General features: G+C 37.6%; 3 protein-coding genes and 1 long non-coding RNA gene across 4 annotated transcripts in view; 2 read left to right on the top strand and 2 right to left on the bottom strand.

Annotated features, from left to right (window-relative positions):
- LOC117152460 overlaps nucleotides 1–7,614 on the bottom strand; it is a 47,774-nt gene extending 40,160 nt beyond the window's left edge. The window contains exons 1-2 of the long non-coding RNA XR_004462839.1: nucleotides 7,493–7,614; nucleotides 7,147–7,255 (exon numbers count right to left, since the gene is read on the bottom strand). This is a non-coding gene — a long non-coding RNA (uncharacterized LOC117152460). The remainder of the gene's footprint in view (nucleotides 1–7,146; nucleotides 7,256–7,492) is intronic.
- Nucleotides 7,615–7,672: 58 nt separating this feature from the next.
- LOC100741364 (U11/U12 small nuclear ribonucleoprotein 48 kDa protein-like) lies at nucleotides 7,673–10,413 on the top strand. The gene is made up of 6 exons (XM_012393201.3): nucleotides 7,673–7,770; nucleotides 8,465–8,727; nucleotides 8,799–8,967; nucleotides 9,045–9,107; nucleotides 9,341–9,485; nucleotides 9,564–10,413. Exons 2-6 carry the CDS (start codon nucleotides 8,596–8,598, stop codon nucleotides 10,165–10,167), a joined length of 1,113 nt encoding a protein of 370 aa, XP_012248624.1. The 5' UTR covers nucleotides 7,673–7,770; nucleotides 8,465–8,595; the 3' UTR covers nucleotides 10,168–10,413.
- Nucleotides 10,414–10,419: 6 nt separating this feature from the next.
- Nucleotides 10,420–14,189, top strand: LOC100741240 (serine/threonine-protein kinase fused). The gene is made up of 10 exons (XM_003494481.4): nucleotides 10,420–10,561; nucleotides 10,689–10,832; nucleotides 10,932–11,045; nucleotides 11,118–11,263; nucleotides 11,322–11,501; nucleotides 11,585–11,729; nucleotides 11,802–11,998; nucleotides 12,301–13,526; nucleotides 13,730–13,914; nucleotides 14,013–14,189. Exons 1-10 carry the CDS (start codon nucleotides 10,472–10,474, stop codon nucleotides 14,079–14,081), a joined length of 2,496 nt encoding a protein of 831 aa, XP_003494529.2. The 5' UTR covers nucleotides 10,420–10,471; the 3' UTR covers nucleotides 14,082–14,189.
- A 45-nt stretch (nucleotides 14,190–14,234) lies between these two features.
- Nucleotides 14,235–15,952, bottom strand: LOC100745639 (zinc metalloproteinase nas-15). Its single transcript, XM_003494435.4, has 5 exons — nucleotides 15,787–15,952; nucleotides 15,332–15,511; nucleotides 14,826–15,128; nucleotides 14,600–14,733; nucleotides 14,235–14,424 (listed from the first exon to the last, which is right to left on the bottom strand). The coding sequence occupies exons 1-5, from the start codon at nucleotides 15,950–15,952 to the stop codon at nucleotides 14,257–14,259; spliced, it is 951 nt and encodes a 316-aa protein (XP_003494483.3). The 3' UTR covers nucleotides 14,235–14,256.
- Nucleotides 15,953–16,991: the final 1,039 nt, after the last annotated feature.

The following is a 16,991-nucleotide window of genomic DNA, read 5'->3' as shown; positions in this document are numbered from 1 at the left end:
CCCCCCATTTTCCTCGTCCCTTCCCCGTCCACCATTCTCTCTCTCGCCATCACTTGGTCTCTTTCTCTCTACGTTTGCCAACATCCCTCCTCATCTACCTCCGCCTCTCTCTTGTCCCCCGCACTGTCCAGTTTCGCCTCGTACAACCACTGCAACTGCAACTACGAATGCGATCGTGATTGTAACCACGATTGGTTTCACTGCACATACAACGGATACTCCTTTGCTCTGATGCCCGTGTGCAGAAGTTAGTTCAAACGTAATCCTTTTTAGTTTAGTAGATCTTGCGTGAATCTTGAACGAACGAGAGGAAATAAATTGCCAGCTTGTCGATATTATATTACGAGCACTACACCGACGGTCGTTATATTTCTTGGAAAAGTCGAGCAAATCTTACTTGGATTAGTATTTCACGGTAGAAGACTGGCGGTGGCGGCAGTTGCAAAAAAGTATCGCGAATACCAAAGCTATAGCGAGCAATTTGAAATTTAATACGCTTGCACCTGGTTAATTGGTATGTAAATGCTACCGGTAAATAAAATGGGCCGTGCAAATACTTTTCGCGTGTGAAGGTCTCGCTGTACGAGAACCATAGCGATGTACGTCGGTTCGTAGTTATTTTTCGTAGTAGAGCGGCGTGCTGCGTTCGGTATCGTAAAAGCATCGTTACATCTTCCGAGTCACGAAAATGTATCGCGGCATAGCATGAACTGGTGGCTCAATTACGAAACTAAAGGGGTGATACTCTTAAGAGTGGAAATATAATACGTGACTAAACGCAACGTGGAAAAATCCGAAGAATTCTTGAAATTTGGTGTACGACGAAAAGGTGTAAAGCAGCGGAATTAGAATGGAATGGAAATCGTAAAGATCGACCGTTTCGATTGGCACAAAGCGTTCACCAACCCTCCCTTCTCCTGTCTCTGTCGCAACAACGCGTTTCCGCCCTTTACCTTCGAGTTATAATTGCGAAATTTCACGCGTGCTGTACCAGTAACCACCTCGTTTCCCATTTCCCTACGCCACGCATATTCTATCTCATGTGTTACATCGCGTTCACGATCAGGTGCAATTACGAGCAAGTTAATAATCGTTGCAATTAACGTGGTCGCATTGCAGGAATACACCCGGTATACCGTAATCCATCGAAATCGATCGAAAAGTTTGCAGCTTCCATTCGACTCGACGCGATGCGACACGATGCGACGCGCTGTTCGATCTTCGCAAAGCGCTACACTCTCTGCGAACGGAGCTTCGGGGAACGATCGCGGTCAGAACGTAGAACGTAAGGGAAACCTGTGCAAAACCGTATTTAGCAGGATAAAATCGTGGATCGTGCTTATCTCCGCAGCTAATACGTAAAACTTCCGCTTCCATTTGGTGGTCCATTTCGTCGTATCGATCGACGAAGTTCGATAAATATAAATAAAAAGGGAAATTAATTTCGTTGCATCGAATATACGATCTAACGCTTCAAGCAAGACTTTTGCACGTTTTCGTATATTTCCCGATCATTGTTCGATATTCACGCGACTCGACGTGGCTTCGCTGACTGTAAATGCCTGGAGAAATTATTTAGAAAACCATCGGACGTTATCTTTCGCTGCGTGGTTCCAAGTAATTGATACAGTCTGATTTCTTCTTGATAGCAACGCGTATACCACCGAGGCGGTGTTCCGCTTTGAAAATAGACGCGAGAAAGACGAGAGAAGCTTGTTGGGAGAATTAGCGGCGTAGGGAGAAAGGCAAAGGATCCGCGAACAACCGGCTTAAGCCGCGTTGAATCATAACAAGGACTTATACCGAAAGCCTGCGACCAAAAGCCAGGGAGCTTCCACCGTCTCTTCTTCGTCAACTCGTCCTCCTTGCCATTTTCTACGCGTCTCACCGTCCGTCTCTGTTCGCGCTCCTTGCTTTTCCATTTTATGCCGATGCTAAAGCAACCCTCGAGCCACGTCCGACTACCTCGGGCATTTGAGAATCGTGCTGGATCGTTTCGGACGGTCCCGGATCGTTCTACGGCGTCTCCTTCGTTAACTTTTTACCTTTTAGCCTTTTCCCTTCGCTCCCTGCCGGCCACTCGACGAAAACATTCTCTCGTGCCAACGCGAATTTCTTCTCTTCGCCGTTGAACAATTTTTCGCGAATTAGTCGGAAACAGATGGAAATTAAGGTTCACGCGGATAAGCAAAATTTGTCAGCTGTCCGTAAAACGTAGACACAAGATGAAAGCTTCGTTACTGGAAAATCGTGGATATACCTCGATGTAAGAATATGGAAATAAGATATACGTTGGATATATCGTTAGAAGAAATATAGAAAGTGGGTAACCAGGTAGCCGGTTGTCCACCTTAAGATCGAAAGAGGAACAACAAGACGAGGAAGAAAGACAGGAGCAACAAAGATATCTACGATCGAAATTGGATACAATTGGCCGAGTATACGTTAGGATATATATTCGATGCAAGTATCGGGGCATACCGCCGTATCGGCGAACCTCTACGTTCGTTTTAATGCGCGCCTAGATAATTGGCTGGAAGCTGTTAGCTAGTTCCATTAGGAAACATCTTATTGGCCTTAAGGCGCTTATTACTACTCTTAATTGCGCGAACGCGCGCTTTTACTCTTATTAACTGTCGTCGACGACTATACCCTAATAGGATGGCGTTATTACCCGGATAATACGTTTTCACGCACGTCTTTTTCATAGTTTCTTATCTTCTTGCCGGGGCATTTCGCTTCGGCTGGAAAAGGAAACGTGGAGAAAGGTGGAAGGATAAAAAGATGGGCGAGTTGGCGAAAAAACTAAGGTAACACACTGTCGTTACACTACGCGAAACATGCAACGACTAAAAGAAAAAGAGTCAGGACGAATCGACTAGAACGGACGTAGGAAAGATCCAGACTGGTTTCAGCTTCGACGTGCATTGTATGTACCGAGGGGTATCCATTAGGGACAGAAGTATTCGCGCGCGAGATATATCGACGTCGCCCTGGAGGATTTATCGTGACAGCGGCGCTTGAAGGGATTGTAAATCCCCGTTTGAGGATCGCTGATACCAAGTTTTATGTGGGACATTAGTTGGGTGGGGCGTGGTTGAATGGTGCGGAGTCGAGAATAGCGCTGGAAAGACGAGAGGAGACACGAGGAGAAAGAATAGGAGAGAAAGAAACAGAGACGAAGAGGGGTGGTGGGAACGCAGGCAAGTAAGAAACGCCGCGAGTAAGTGTGTGCGAGGAGGAAAGAGAAAGAGAAGGAGAAAGAGAAAGAGAAAGGGGGAACTGCTTGGGCGCAATAAATTAGCCCGAAATGAAAGACAAATCGCCTCGGAGCTGTCCGCCCGTTCGCCCAACGTGATAGAAGTGCGCGGACCTAGCTGATGCCGACTGCTACTGCCTCCTCTTTTCCACCTTCCATCTTTCTACCACCCCCTTCTCTGTACTTCTTTCCTTCCTCGCCACCCCTTTTACCATCTCTGTCTCTCTCGCTCTCGCCATCTTCTTTCTCCTCTTTGCCTCGGTATTCTCGGTAGACCAATCCTCAGGGTGACTGAGAAAGAGACTGAGAATGTCGGTTCTTCCGACTTTTTCTCTAGTTCGTTCGGTTTCGCGTGTCACCGACCACCTTGACGGACGGCTGTCGATACGCAAGGGACCACCGCTATCCTTCTCACCCATCCACCTACTAACTTTGTCCACACGTCCTCAGAATTTTCCCCCTCCTCGCCTAACGTTCCACGATAGACGCTCGTCTCTGACCGATCCGATTACCTTCGATCGGTCTAAATCACGACGGAACTTAATAACCGGCGTGTCGAGCGTTACAATTGACGAAGCTACGATTCCTACGAAAATTACGAAAATTCACGGGATACTACGCGGTTCCTGTAATTTTAGTTCGCCGAATGCTTCGAATTTCATTTCGCACCGCACATACTTTTCGTTCGTTTATGGTTTATCGAGTCGCGTGTTATACCGATCCATGTGAAACACGACAGACACGTCACAGATACGAATTTTCGACGTAAACGAGATACTGTAATTTTCCAAAAAGCTCTCCCTCCCCTTTTGTTACATCGGGCAAGGGTTGTCCAGAAAATAATTCATAGAGCAATCGCGGCAACAGCAGCAACACCGGCACCAGTACCACCAGCAACGCTAGCAGGACGAGCACACTGTTGCCGAGTGTCTGCGGCGAAATGAACGTTTTAATTCCCCTCCATAAAAGCCAACGACAAATCAAACGACTTTGACATGATTAACTGGCGGGCATAAATATCGGTATCAATGCACGTGCACGTGCAATGACGCGTCGCGCCATGCCCCTCTTTCTTCCTCTTTTACCCACTATCTACCTATCCATCTATTCATCCATCTTTTCATCTATTCATTCGTCTGTTTGCGCACCCATTTATTTATTTGTTAAACTATTTATTTATACAGCTATCTAATAAGCTTGTTATAATATATCATCTTTCGCCATTACCTTTTCACCGATTTCCTTATTAGTACGATACGTAAATAGGTAACAGTAGTACGTATTTTCTAAAACACGTATCATCTTAAATCCGATCTTCTTGTTTATTCCTATCTAATTATTTACAAATTTCCATTTTCTTTAAGTACCGATCCAACGATCGATCGATCGATCGATCGATCGATCATGGAACGTTCCATTTTAAAACACCGAGTACCCGATAAAGAACCGATAAACTTTTTATTTCGATCCGTCAATCACACAGTTCGCCCGTGTTTACCCGCGATCAGAATTTCTTTCAAAAATTTCTGCCTAACGAAACGCTTCGTCCGTATAAAATACGAATATCGTCCGAAACAACTGCCGCTATACTTCCTTTGCGAATCTCATACAACCAAATGTGCATTTCATGTATATTACAACGAACCAAACTTCTTAGTAATCAAGGCACAAATACATTTTCTGTACGTGAAAATTTCATAAAAAGAAGTCGTCTAAAAGTGACGATAGCGAAGAATAGAATCTAGAGTTTCATATCGCGATAGCTCACATTACAGATCCGATTAATATTCACTACTTTGCTCCAGAGATATCAGCGTGCATCGTAAATGCCTTCCAATTCGATTGTCCCTTCGCAAACATCGCGTAAAGGTGGAGAATTTCAGGAATCCTTGGAAAGTTGAAAAACTTCCCGCTTGGTATATGTAAGAAACTGGGTTACGGCAACAGGTGGGTACTAAAGTAAATATACGCACATTACGTCTACTCCTTAGGACCGGGAAAGGATCATTACGTATTTGAATTTTCCTACGATTAACTGTCACGTTCTCGTAGCTTTCGCCGTTGCATGCATCGCTCACGCTTAAACCATCAAACGGATACAATTTTCGCCCGGTCTATACGTTACGAATTCGATGCATTCGGATCTCCGAAAAGATTCACACACATCACGCGTCGATGCGTGACTCGTACTTTTTCAACACGAAAACGAATCGAGAACCAATCGTATCGACAACTTTCGGGACAATCTACGTTTAAAAAATCTTCGGGTAAATTGTGCTCGCGTATGATATGAACGCGTCGAATGATGTAGTTTTCATATTTATCGAAAATCCGTGGATGTATAAATTTAGTCGAAAAAATAAATCTTTAGAATTACGTTTTAAAACGATGTCGTTAACAAACCACTAGGGAGCATGTACAAGTTCGAAGGTAAACAACAAGACGTCTCCGCACCTGCGTACGCCATTAAACTGTACCATTAACTATTAACGTAGACATTTATCGCGCGTAATATATTCGACGGATTGTAGTAGCTCAGAAATGATTCCATCTTCCTTCTTTCTTACTCATTTCCGACCGTATTTTTTAAATATATCCGTACAATTCCTTTTCTATGAATCTAACTTGAAGTAACAGATAAGTGACTCATTAAAGTTATATTTAAAAATCTATCGAAATATAGGTATAACTATTTCTATATAACAAATGGAAATTGTGTTACGACATGGATAATTATAGTGTATGTGATTTCAATTATTGAACCAGATGCTGATCAGGTAGAACAAAATTATAAAATATCTAATGTCAATAAGGGACAATTCCATAGTCGATAATGTGCTCTACGACTCTCGTTGTTACCGACTCTTAGTATATCGACTTCGTTTTAAAATCACCGATGAATTAGTTTACCCAACGCGACCATTTGAAATTTTATCTATTATTGGCAACAAATATTATCATAGACAAAAACTTACTGTTATTTCCTATGTTACCAACATAAAATGACAATAACACAGGTGAACACATCAAATACTGACCTTACCGATAGTATTGCGCGCGATCAGAAAAATTAAAATAACGCATTGAAGAGAAAACTTTGTTAGAAGATAACGAAAAGTAACGAAGTAAGAAAAAGAGGAAACATATCCTTTTTCATATTTTTCTTCTCTTTACTATCAAGTGCTTATTTATGAAAATATTGCTTTTTCAAGATTACAAACTAATTATTATTCATTTACCACAGAGATAAGATGTCATGTCGTATAATATAAATAGAATATGTAGTTTATATGTAGTGACATACACGATACACGATAAAGCGAACAATGCATACTGATAATAAAAGGCAAAAAGGGAAATCCTAAGCCATTGACTATTGTAAACAAATCTCAACATTTCTAAAAGAAATGTTTAATGGCTTCATAATGTTATTATTGCTAGTAGAGTCAGAATTTTCTGGGTAAAAAATAATAATAAACGTAGAAATATATAGATAAATAACTACATAGAAAATAAAGCATAAATATACAAAGTATAAAACATAAAAGTAAAGGTAAAAGTAAATTCTAAATCGGTGTAGGGGTGTAGTATGCAATAATCGTGTACAATTTTTTTTTCTTCGACCGGAATAAAAATTGGTTCGTTCTATCCGCGTACAACGCGGACATATGAATGATTCGTAAATATTGCCTGCCTAACTGAATATACGCCATTTATTTTGTGCTAATAAAACATGGCGCGCTTTTCTTGTCCGTTAAACATAACTGCGCAGTACGACAAAAACGCGATGCGCAAAACGTGTTCAAACCTGTCTATGATAGCTATCCTTCTCGAATATAACAAAAACTACTAAAAACTACTCAAAAATTAAAGAAAATCAAACTTACCAAATCTGCATGAAAAGTTTTCGGACTCATTGTCGATCATCGCAGTGTTCTTTTGTATTTCGTGTATCCCTCTAATGCTTCAAAGTTTCCCTCGCAATGAAGCAATGATCTGCACAAAAAAAGATCAAAGCATTAAAATAAATGTATAAAATAAATGTAAAAAAATGTAATTAAAATAAATGTATACAAAGAATAGATTATTTGATAATGAAACAATTATCGATTAAATTGCGTCTCGAAAAATCATTACAAGATTTACCGGTAAATGGAGTAACCAAAAAGACAATAAAAAAAAAAGAAGATAATCAAATAATAGATTATAACGTAATATTGAATAGAAACGTACATTAATTAAACGAAGTTACCAGTAAACGAATGATTATAAAAACACTACGCAGCGGAGAAATTGACACCTGTCACGGAATAACACAGATACACATTTAATCACTCTGATTTTCGACAATAAACTGACACTTGCGCCGTAACTTGCGCAGCGAATTTCAAATGGTGGGGAGAGCGTGTACGTACCGTGCGTGTACGTACTGTAGAGGTCACTAAATGCGGAGAATTGGAATCATTGAGTTGTCGAATTTCGTGGCGGTAGCGTGTAATACATTGTGACAGGTCAGTGATGTATTGTAACCTATCAGTGACGTTTTTTCAATGACATTGCCTTTGCATTAATCTTACTACCGTTTATATTATATTATTAACATTATATAGTTAATACATACGTATTTATTTACGTATTTAATATACGTACTTATTTAACAATTCATAAACATTAAAATAACGAAATTAAGTACGTATGTAGTTCTCTGAAATATTTTTTGTTAATATTTCTTCAATCGTCCATTTCACTGTTAACATTACCGGTAGCTTGTGTTGTAGTTTCCGTAATAGAATTTAAGCTTGATTATTGTTTCATTTTAATATATTTAATTTTATTTTATACATTTTTTATTACTTTCAATTTCCGTTTTTGCACATTATTGGTTGATTGCAAAGATGGCATACGAGTAGTAAGAGTTATGTGTAAATAAGGAGTGTTTAATGATTTTTTCATAGTTACTGGCTTTACAACTTTCGACGATTGAATTGAACATATTTCTTATGTTGGTCGCAGCAAATTACAATAAGAAACACTTTAATTTTTTGAAAATCGATATTTCAGATAATTCCTACACTCACCGCTCTAAATCGTAGATAGCATAATCTCGTGATACAAAATCCTATAAGATGCCATATCTATTTCATACTTCGTCTATAATGATTTATCTTATATATTGTTCGTCATCTAATTTTATGATTCTTACAGATGTCTCTATAATCGTATTCGCGAGGACAAGTTTTCCCAAACTAAAATATAACCTCACGTTTGAATAAAACATTGGAAAATCATTAAATATTGTTTCTGTTGTACAAAGCTATTTCTAACAATAAATAAAAATGCTAAATTCTTCTATGAATGACCGTGAAAGTCAATGCCAAAGTTTGGACGACTTCACTAAGAAAATACACCAAGAAATTGTTGAAACTATCTCTACTTTGAATTGGACCATAGAAAGTATAGGAACCGACGTAAGTATATTAGAGATAATATCTTATCAACAACTAAACGAACAAAACTACTTTCTTATGTATTCTTTTAGAATGATAATATGCTGGTTTGTCCGTACGATTCATCTCATCAAGTTAGTAAAAGGATGTTATATCAACACCTGGAATGCTGTCAGTTGAAACACGAAGGTTACAATGAATTTGATATTCTACTGCCTGAATCATGTTTACCATTAAACTCATATTCCTCGATAAAATTAGGTATGTATTAAGCTTCATTAAAAATTCAATTTCAATTTTGATAATGGGATTTATGGTAAACCTTGATTTAATTGTAGATTCACAAATGCAAAACAGCATTTTACAAAAAGCAAAGGAGAAAGATTCAACTTTGAAAATTGGTTAGTATAATGCACATAAAATTTCAATGTTGAAATTTCTACAAGTTTTAAATCAGTCCATTTTTTGCAGCAAGTTATGAATGTTCTACTTGGCACAAGCTCTATATATCCTTTTTCATGTTCTTTGCCATATATTTAAATAATATTAAATATCTACCTCATATTTCCTTATTTAATTTATTTTTTAAGTATGTAGCTTTTTTCAAAACATGAATTCTTAACACTGATAATAGGTTTGGGTGAGCGATTAATTCCAAGAACGTCCAATAGAATCTTCACAGATTTTACTTGTGATGAAAGAAAAATTTTGTATGATTATGTTATATCAAATACAGTGAAGCCTGACATTGGACATGATATTACAGATATTCAGAAATTGTAAGTTTATACAAACAAAGTTTACTTTTTAGGCCTTACATATGCAATATCTTGTAATATCCTTTAACATTGTTTCAGGAAAAGCCAAGATAAAGAAGATAAGAAATTATCCTTTTTGGAGTTGCTTATACAAGAACGTAATTTAAAAAGACGACGGGCTAAGCACAGAGGTGTGCATACAAATAAGAAGTCTCACATAGAAGTTCTCAGGGAAGTTATACAACAGCAAATGGAGTTATATGTAGATTATATAACAGAAGCACGTGCAACTAATCACGATACGAATACTACTACCGAAATTCAAAGTTCCAGTAATAGTCTTAGCGATACGATTAATGAATTTCCATTGAAATGCAACGATGTCTTTATAGAAAATACGCAGAATCATCGCGGACATTCCAGTTCTCAATATAATAAGAAATATGAGTACTTTGAGAAACCATATACTACTTGTCCAAAAGATTCAAAACAAAGAGAAAGTTCACGAATTACAACTGAATCAAGGAAAGTGCAAAAGCTTCATAAACATAAAAGATCTCGTTCGAGGGAACGTGATCATGATAGAAAAAGCAAACGTGGTTCTACACGAACACATCATAAGAAATCTCATAAGAGTGACAAGTCACTTGATAGTGACAGCTCTAAACGAAGTAACGATCGCCGGGAAAAATTAATATTATAACTGTTAAATTTGTATTGTTATTGATATTAAAGAATTTTCTGTATAAATAATAACACAAACTCTAACTCTAAGGGTTGCATCTATTCCTTTTCCATGAAATTAGAAAAAATATATATATAGTAAAATCTATCGTTTTAATTATTACTTCATTAACAAAAGATTATTAATCTGTTAACCTAACCAGTTATTATTTAGTAACAGAATGTTTCTTTACACTAATAAATTGCTTTATTTATGCTTAGAAAATGTCTGAATTTTCAAACGTTGGTTATGTTCATCCATGGTGTATTTTGTTCCATAGTATATGGCGTGTAATATATTATGTGTTACACTTGACTGTAGGTATAGATATAGTTCATTACACGTTGCCAAACGAGTGCCTTGTTATATCCAAGTACGTATAATAGGTATCATATTATGTTCTATACTTCTTATTTATAAAACTATTAATCTGTCTTTTCGTATTTATATTATTCATGTTTCGCATATACATACATATAATTATATGTATATACATATAGACGCGCACGCTCGCACGTGTATCCAATAAGATTATGGAAAAATATGAAGTTTTAAAACAAGTGGGCGAGGGATCTTTTGGACAAGTATACAAAGCAAAGAAACGATCTGACGGTGAAATCGTAGCTTTCAAAGTAATCCGGAAGGTAAAGCGATAAATATTCGACCAAGTTTATGGTGATGGTTACCTGCTTGGATTCATAATTTTATATATATTTCTGTTTCGTACAAATAAAATTATATAGCGTGGTAGATCATTCAAAGAACTAAAGAGTTTGCGTCAAGAATGTGAAATTCAACGTCATCTTCATCATCCAAATATAATACAAATGCTTGATTCATTTGAAACAGAAAATGAGGTATTGATATAATTTTTGAGAAGAATTTGCAATTATGCATTTCCTGTAGAATACAGCTAATCTTTTCTTTAGATAGTAGTTGTGACTGAGTATGCAGACAAGGAATTGTATGAAATATTAGGTAAAGCAGGTCGTTTGTCGGAACAAAGGGCACAAGTAATAGCTTGTGATCTTGTGTCTGCACTCTACTACTTGCATTCCAACAGAGTATTACACAGGTTCGATATTTTACCTGTTAAAATGTTTTCTGATAATAATAAGTTGTTTCTGCTCTAGGGATCTTAAACCACAAAATGTACTTCTTGAAAGCAATGGAGTTGCAAAGTTATGTGATTTTGGATTTGCTCGCAGTATGAGTACAGGGACGCATGTATTAACTTCTATAAAGGGAACGCCACTGTATATGGCTCCAGAACTTATAGAAGAACGCCCTTATGACCATAATGCAGACTTGTGGTGTGTTAATTTTATAGACAACTAGATGTGAGAATGTTTAGCAAAGCACAGTATATATAATACGCATAGCACTTTGTTTCCAGGTCCTTGGGTTGTATTGTGTATGAACTAGTTGTAGGGTCTCCGCCTTTTCAAACAACTTCTATTCTACATTTAGTCAGATTGATAAGATTTGAAGCGATAAAGTGGCCTGATTATATTTCTCAAAATTGCAAACAATTTTTACAGGTTGTAGCATATTGATAAGCTTTAGAAGGTTTTTACTTTTTTCTTGTCCATCAATGATAATTTTATTAGTAGGGTTTGCTACAAAAGGATCCTTCGCAAAGGTTAACTTGGCCAGCTCTTTTAGATCATCCTTTTGTCAAAAATAGAATAGTAATAGTAGGTGAAATTGGACCTACACCATTCACTACACCTTTATCCGCAAGTCAGGCTAGAGAGAAACAGATGCAACTACAGAACTTGGCAGTACAACCTACCAATCATCAATCAAAGTATATATGTATACATATACGTTACAGTCTAAATCTAAATCTACTTAAATCTAACTTTCATTAAAACTGAGTCTTCTCAGTGAATATTGAACTAACAGATCTTCTTTGTAAATACTGGTTTTAATTAGTTAATTCGAGAATTAATTGTATTCCGTTAATTAGAACTAGTTGTAATTTCTAGAATTAGCTAGTTAATACTGTCATTGAGACAAGAAACCTTTGATAAAACTTAATTTTGATTGATGAAATCGAGCAGAGACAGGTCTTTAAGTAAATAAGAATTTTATATGAATATAATGCAGATTTTTGGAGAAAGCTATTAAAAAGTTACAAGAGCATGAAAGAACAATCGAAGAACGTCGCCAGAAAACATTTACATCAAATACGCGTTATCCGATACCACACGGATATTGTCAACATGAAATGAACCAATGTTATACTTTACGACATAGCGAACCAAGCGGAACGGATTCTAGCACTAGTGTCGATGTATTATTAGGAAATCTTAGTTTAAGGGCATCGTTGAAAAGCGACTTACTCTCAGCGGATCATGCATTGTGTCGAAGTGATTGTCCAAATACTACGAATTCAACGAATAAACAAACTGTTTTAACGTTTGATCAGATGTCAAACGTTAAATTACCGGTTCGTTTAAGTGAACGAAACTCGAAACAACATTCGGAAGAAGAAAAATCGGAAAAGAACATTGAACTAAAAAATACCGGTGGTAATAAATTGAATCAGCAGCAGATCGCTCCTCGAGAAGTGGAAACGATTCAATCAGAAAGAGACCATGAAAACGACGAATACGCATGTGATCAACAGCTACGTTGCCGAAGATACGATTCAGTTAATGCTGGACTATCATGTAACAACAGAATACCTGACTGGAATCCGAAGGCTGTCGATAGGCCGATCGAAAACGAAGAATGGATAGCGTTTTTACAACGATCCATGGAGGAAATTATGGAGGGCGAAGTAGGATCGTTGCTTCAACAAAACTGCGTGTCGGTATTTGTATCGCCATTAAGGAATCCAGCAGCCAGTTGTCGCGTTGTCGAATACGTTGCTTGTCTTTTGTCTTTACCATTCGTCGTATCGGTAACGAAAGATTCTCTCGAGAAGATCACGCAAGTATACTTGGATGTTAGAGTCGTGCCGAATCTCGTTTACTCTCTGAAACTTTTAATGTCTGAACGTTCCGAGTTCGAACTGGACAAAAAGTCTGAACCGACAAATGCAAACACCAGATCAGCATCTACGCTATCCGCGGACGAGTTACAAACTCTAGAATACATGATGCTTGTACTTTGCAGATTAGTTTACAATCGACAACAATTTCTCACTCAATTCTGCGACGCCGTTTATATCGTAAACGGAGTAACGTTGTTACAACAATTGTTGAGTTTGGAAAAAAGAAAAGCACGCGTGGTCGTAGACCTCGTTGCGATTTTAAGCAACATATTACGTTCTCAACCAGAAAATGCTCATCTTGTGGAAAAAGTTGTATTGCATTCGCATTTATCGGGTAAGTTTGTCGACTCGAAATTCTCATGTTTTTATCTTTAATCGGCGGAAGACTTTGATTTAGTTTTCCTCCCCTTTTAATTATTTCACTTTTTTTTATTTCTTTTATATCGTTTTTTATTTTTTCGCCATTTCTCTTTTATCGTTTGTAAGTCGATTGTCGTTTCGTCATAATATCAACGAAATATTTTTTTCGTTAAAAAGGAAATTCCATAGAGCAGCTCGGTAAACTGCTCACGCATCGACAAACGATACTCCGAATGAGAACATGTCAGCTGATTAGACTCTTAGCCAGATTTTCTTGTAGAGCTTTGCAACAAATCTGGTGTAAGTCTTTGAAGAATCTAGTAGAAAGTTTAATCCTTGACAACGATCAGTGTGTGAGGCTTGTAAGTAATAAAATTACAATTCAAATGAAACAAATAAGAACTCGGGTCGTCGTCGTCTAAAATATAGGCTGGAGAGTACATACGAAATATACTTTCAGGCCGCCGAAGACGCAATCAAGGAATTAAAGGAATTGATGTACTACAATCAACAAAATCCTGTTACTTGATGCATTTCCTTCTTTGAATATTTTAACATTTATTTTTTTTTTTGTACTTGACAGCAACAAATTTGCATATTATCTTTTTCTATCAAATTAAACACGATTTCAACGTTATTATTCATTTTATTATTCAACACAGCGTCAAACTAAATGCTACTATAGCAATTTATTAACTTTGATATTACGATTTAGTGAGTAGCCACTCGATAGATATATCATCCGATGAATCATCGCTATCCGTGGTTTCATTCATTTGTCGTTTGTTACATTCCTCTTTGTACATTTCTAGCAACTTCAGTGTATCCTTTCCGCTGAGTCCTTTTCGTTGACCAAGTTCTGTTTCCTCCTTCTGCGGAATACAAACGTTGAGCAAAAAGGAAGAATTTCAAATGTTTCCTAAATTTCGCTATCAACTCTCGGGGCAACGTAATAATAATAATAATCTTTTGCAGTTATGAATATGGAACCTATATCTCCGTATTGCTGCAAACTTTTCAATTCGCGAAATTGCGCCGATTACTTACTTTCGGTGTAATGGTCGGTTCACCATTTCTTGAAAACGCGTGAGAACTATAATGCATTACACTCGTATAATCGTAACCAATTCCATAATCTGTGACAGTGCCATTGTCGTATTTATTAAAATTATGCTCCTTGCCTGTATAAATCGTAATAACGCGAATAAATTTTGTTTGTCCAAACGTGAATTTCGATTCGATTCGCCAATCATCGAAGTAATCGACGCGTTACCTGGTTTTATATTTTCCCAATTTATCGTCACCCACTCGTCACGATCCGCGGCACTCTGTTGATGGTAAAAGCCTAATGCGTGCATCAACTCGTGCACGACCACACCATGCTGCACGCATCCCGGATTCTGCAAATTCACTACTTGTCCGCGATCGTGCCTGCCAACCAAGGACCAACATCCCGACATTTTGCCCTTTATAGTGATATAGTCGGTATCTGCCTTTTTATAAGGACGAAAACGTATGCAGGTGTTCTTATGGTATTCCTCTATAGCACCTTCGATTACCTCGATATCTTCTTCATCTATAAAAGTACACGTAAATGCGATGGCATCATTTATCTCAGCTTTGTTATCGGTATTATCTACTTAACGGGGTACAACGTCTTGACAATTTAAAGAATCGAATCTTCTCTTCTAATTTTCTTAAAATTTATCTTCAAATCTCAAAGGCTTCTAATTTTCTTCAAATTTCAAGGTAGCATACTCCCTTAATAAAATGATTTACCGAAATCCTCTTCCTTTATGTAATAAGGTACAACTCCGCCTGGCCAACGAAACGCGTTGTTCACCAGACCATTTTTCCCCCCATCTTCCTCCGAATTAAGCATTATATCTCCTTCGTACAAACCGCTTAATTCCCAAACGTTCTGTTTGTCCTCTTTCGTCCATGATTTTATGCGATCAGCTGTCAGCAGTGAGTAGAAACAAATAAAGAATCGTGATTCAATTAGAATGAATTTTCCTACTTCTGCCAATCAATTGGACAGCTTTCTGAGAGAAGGTTCATAAGAGAAAATAGCGCATTGAGTAAATTGCCTCGAATTTTTCGTTTAAATCTTCATTACGTTTGAATCTATAGTTACAACGGCGCTTAAAGTGCCGGCTACTTTCGACCAATGGTGTTTACCACAGACCTTATAGATCCTTTTTTCAAAAAGCTTCTCAATTACGATCATATACCGATGGTTTGATGCTCGTGTCTTTCGTTGAACGTTCCTTCAAATTTCGGCGTTGGTGGAACTATCTTTCGCTTTGAACCGTAATTAGTAGCTTTTGAATCGACACCAATTGCCACCGTTACGAGGAATAATATAATTGCTATTTCACTATTTTTGAACCGAAGCATCCTTAAACGATAAGTACTATGCTCGATCGTTATTTTTCCGTCGCTGTGATCCAACAAAATATCAACTAGAATACACATCGTACGGTACAACCGTACTTTTATACGCGAACAGGGACATACGTACTTAAATAAATAGACACGTATGCTGCCCACCCTTCGTGTCTTCCATTATCAAACGTTACTTGGTAAAACTTGCTCGTAACCGATATGCACCGTCATTTCCGTTGATTAACCCATTAAGGGCCAACATTGCGTTGACCCAACGCTTCATCCGCAACTTTCTTTTTTCTAGTTTATATTACTGGTAGCGATGAAAATTCATGTCGAAGTGAAATATGTTTGCGGTCTATTCAAAATAGCGCTTGCCATTTTCTTCGAAAATAATATATCAATGCATATTCATGATAGACGATATCGAGATCGCAAGGAGAATACCAATTTGTTTTCTTATCTCGTTACTTATACATGCAATTAAAAATTATCTCTATAACCATTTGAAGAGCATACGGGAAAACATGGTATCATATACATATGTAGGTCAAAATGATTCGGTAGTTAGTCGTGTAATTCGGTATATGGACATGTCATCTCGGAATCATTTCGGGCCTTTCTCCCCTGCTCTCGTGCTCTCTTGGTGTATTCTTGTCAGCTTTCGATCTCTGCCTCGATCGCCATAGCTACTATAATCATCGTTATATTCGGAAGATAAAAATCAAAGGAATTTCATATTGCTCTGCACGTTCTATCAACCACGGAAGACTTTCGAACAAAGACATCGGCCATCAGAGAGCACGATATTCGGATTTCTAGTTGAAAAACTATTTTCATATTTAATTGCCTCGCAAGAGTTCTCGATCGCGTTCGAATAGCGGAAAGTGCGTGGAGAGAACGACAATGTCTCGTGTCGCGTGTCGAAGACAATCACTGGTAAACTTGTAATCACGCTTGAAAATCTTTTCAAAGAGCGATCGAAGCAAGGTCAATGACCAGCCTGTTCCAGATTCGAGTAGGAGCTCCACATAGCCTAAATTCTAACCGG

Source organism: Bombus impatiens, unplaced genomic scaffold (assembly GCF_000188095.3).
Source record: "Bombus impatiens unplaced genomic scaffold, BIMP_2.2 scf_2222, whole genome shotgun sequence".
NCBI lineage: Eukaryota > Metazoa > Arthropoda > Insecta > Hymenoptera > Apidae > Bombus > Bombus impatiens.
The sequence above is the reverse complement of the archived record's forward strand: the minus strand, read 5'-3'. Positions and strand labels throughout refer to the sequence as shown.

Excerpts from the sequence above, each read along its gene's own strand:
- LOC100745639 (XM_003494435.4), bottom strand. The coding sequence starts at position 15,952 with ATGCTTCGGTTCAAAAATAGTGAAATAGCAATTATATTATTCCTCGTA. Across the intron at positions 15,129-15,331 it reads CATAAAGGAAGAGGATTTCG|ATGAAGAAGATATCGAGGTA; the intron begins GTAAATCATTTT and ends GTACTTTTATAG. Across the intron at positions 14,425-14,599 it reads AACCGACCATTACACCGAAA|AAGGAGGAAACAGAACTTGG; the intron begins GTAAGTAATCGG and ends TGTATTCCGCAG.
- LOC100741364 (XM_012393201.3), top strand. The coding sequence starts at position 8,596 with ATGCTAAATTCTTCTATGAATGACCGTGAAAGTCAATGCCAAAGTTTG. Across the intron at positions 8,728-8,798 it reads TAGAAAGTATAGGAACCGAC|AATGATAATATGCTGGTTTG; the intron begins GTAAGTATATTA and ends GTATTCTTTTAG. Across the intron at positions 9,486-9,563 it reads ATTACAGATATTCAGAAATT|GAAAAGCCAAGATAAAGAAG; the intron begins GTAAGTTTATAC and ends ACATTGTTTCAG.
- LOC100741240 (XM_003494481.4), top strand. The coding sequence starts at position 10,472 with ATGGCGTGTAATATATTATGTGTTACACTTGACTGTAGGTATAGATAT. Across the intron at positions 10,833-10,931 it reads CTTTCAAAGTAATCCGGAAG|CGTGGTAGATCATTCAAAGA; the intron begins GTAAAGCGATAA and ends AAAATTATATAG. Across the intron at positions 13,915-14,012 it reads ACGATCAGTGTGTGAGGCTT|GCCGCCGAAGACGCAATCAA; the intron begins GTAAGTAATAAA and ends ATATACTTTCAG.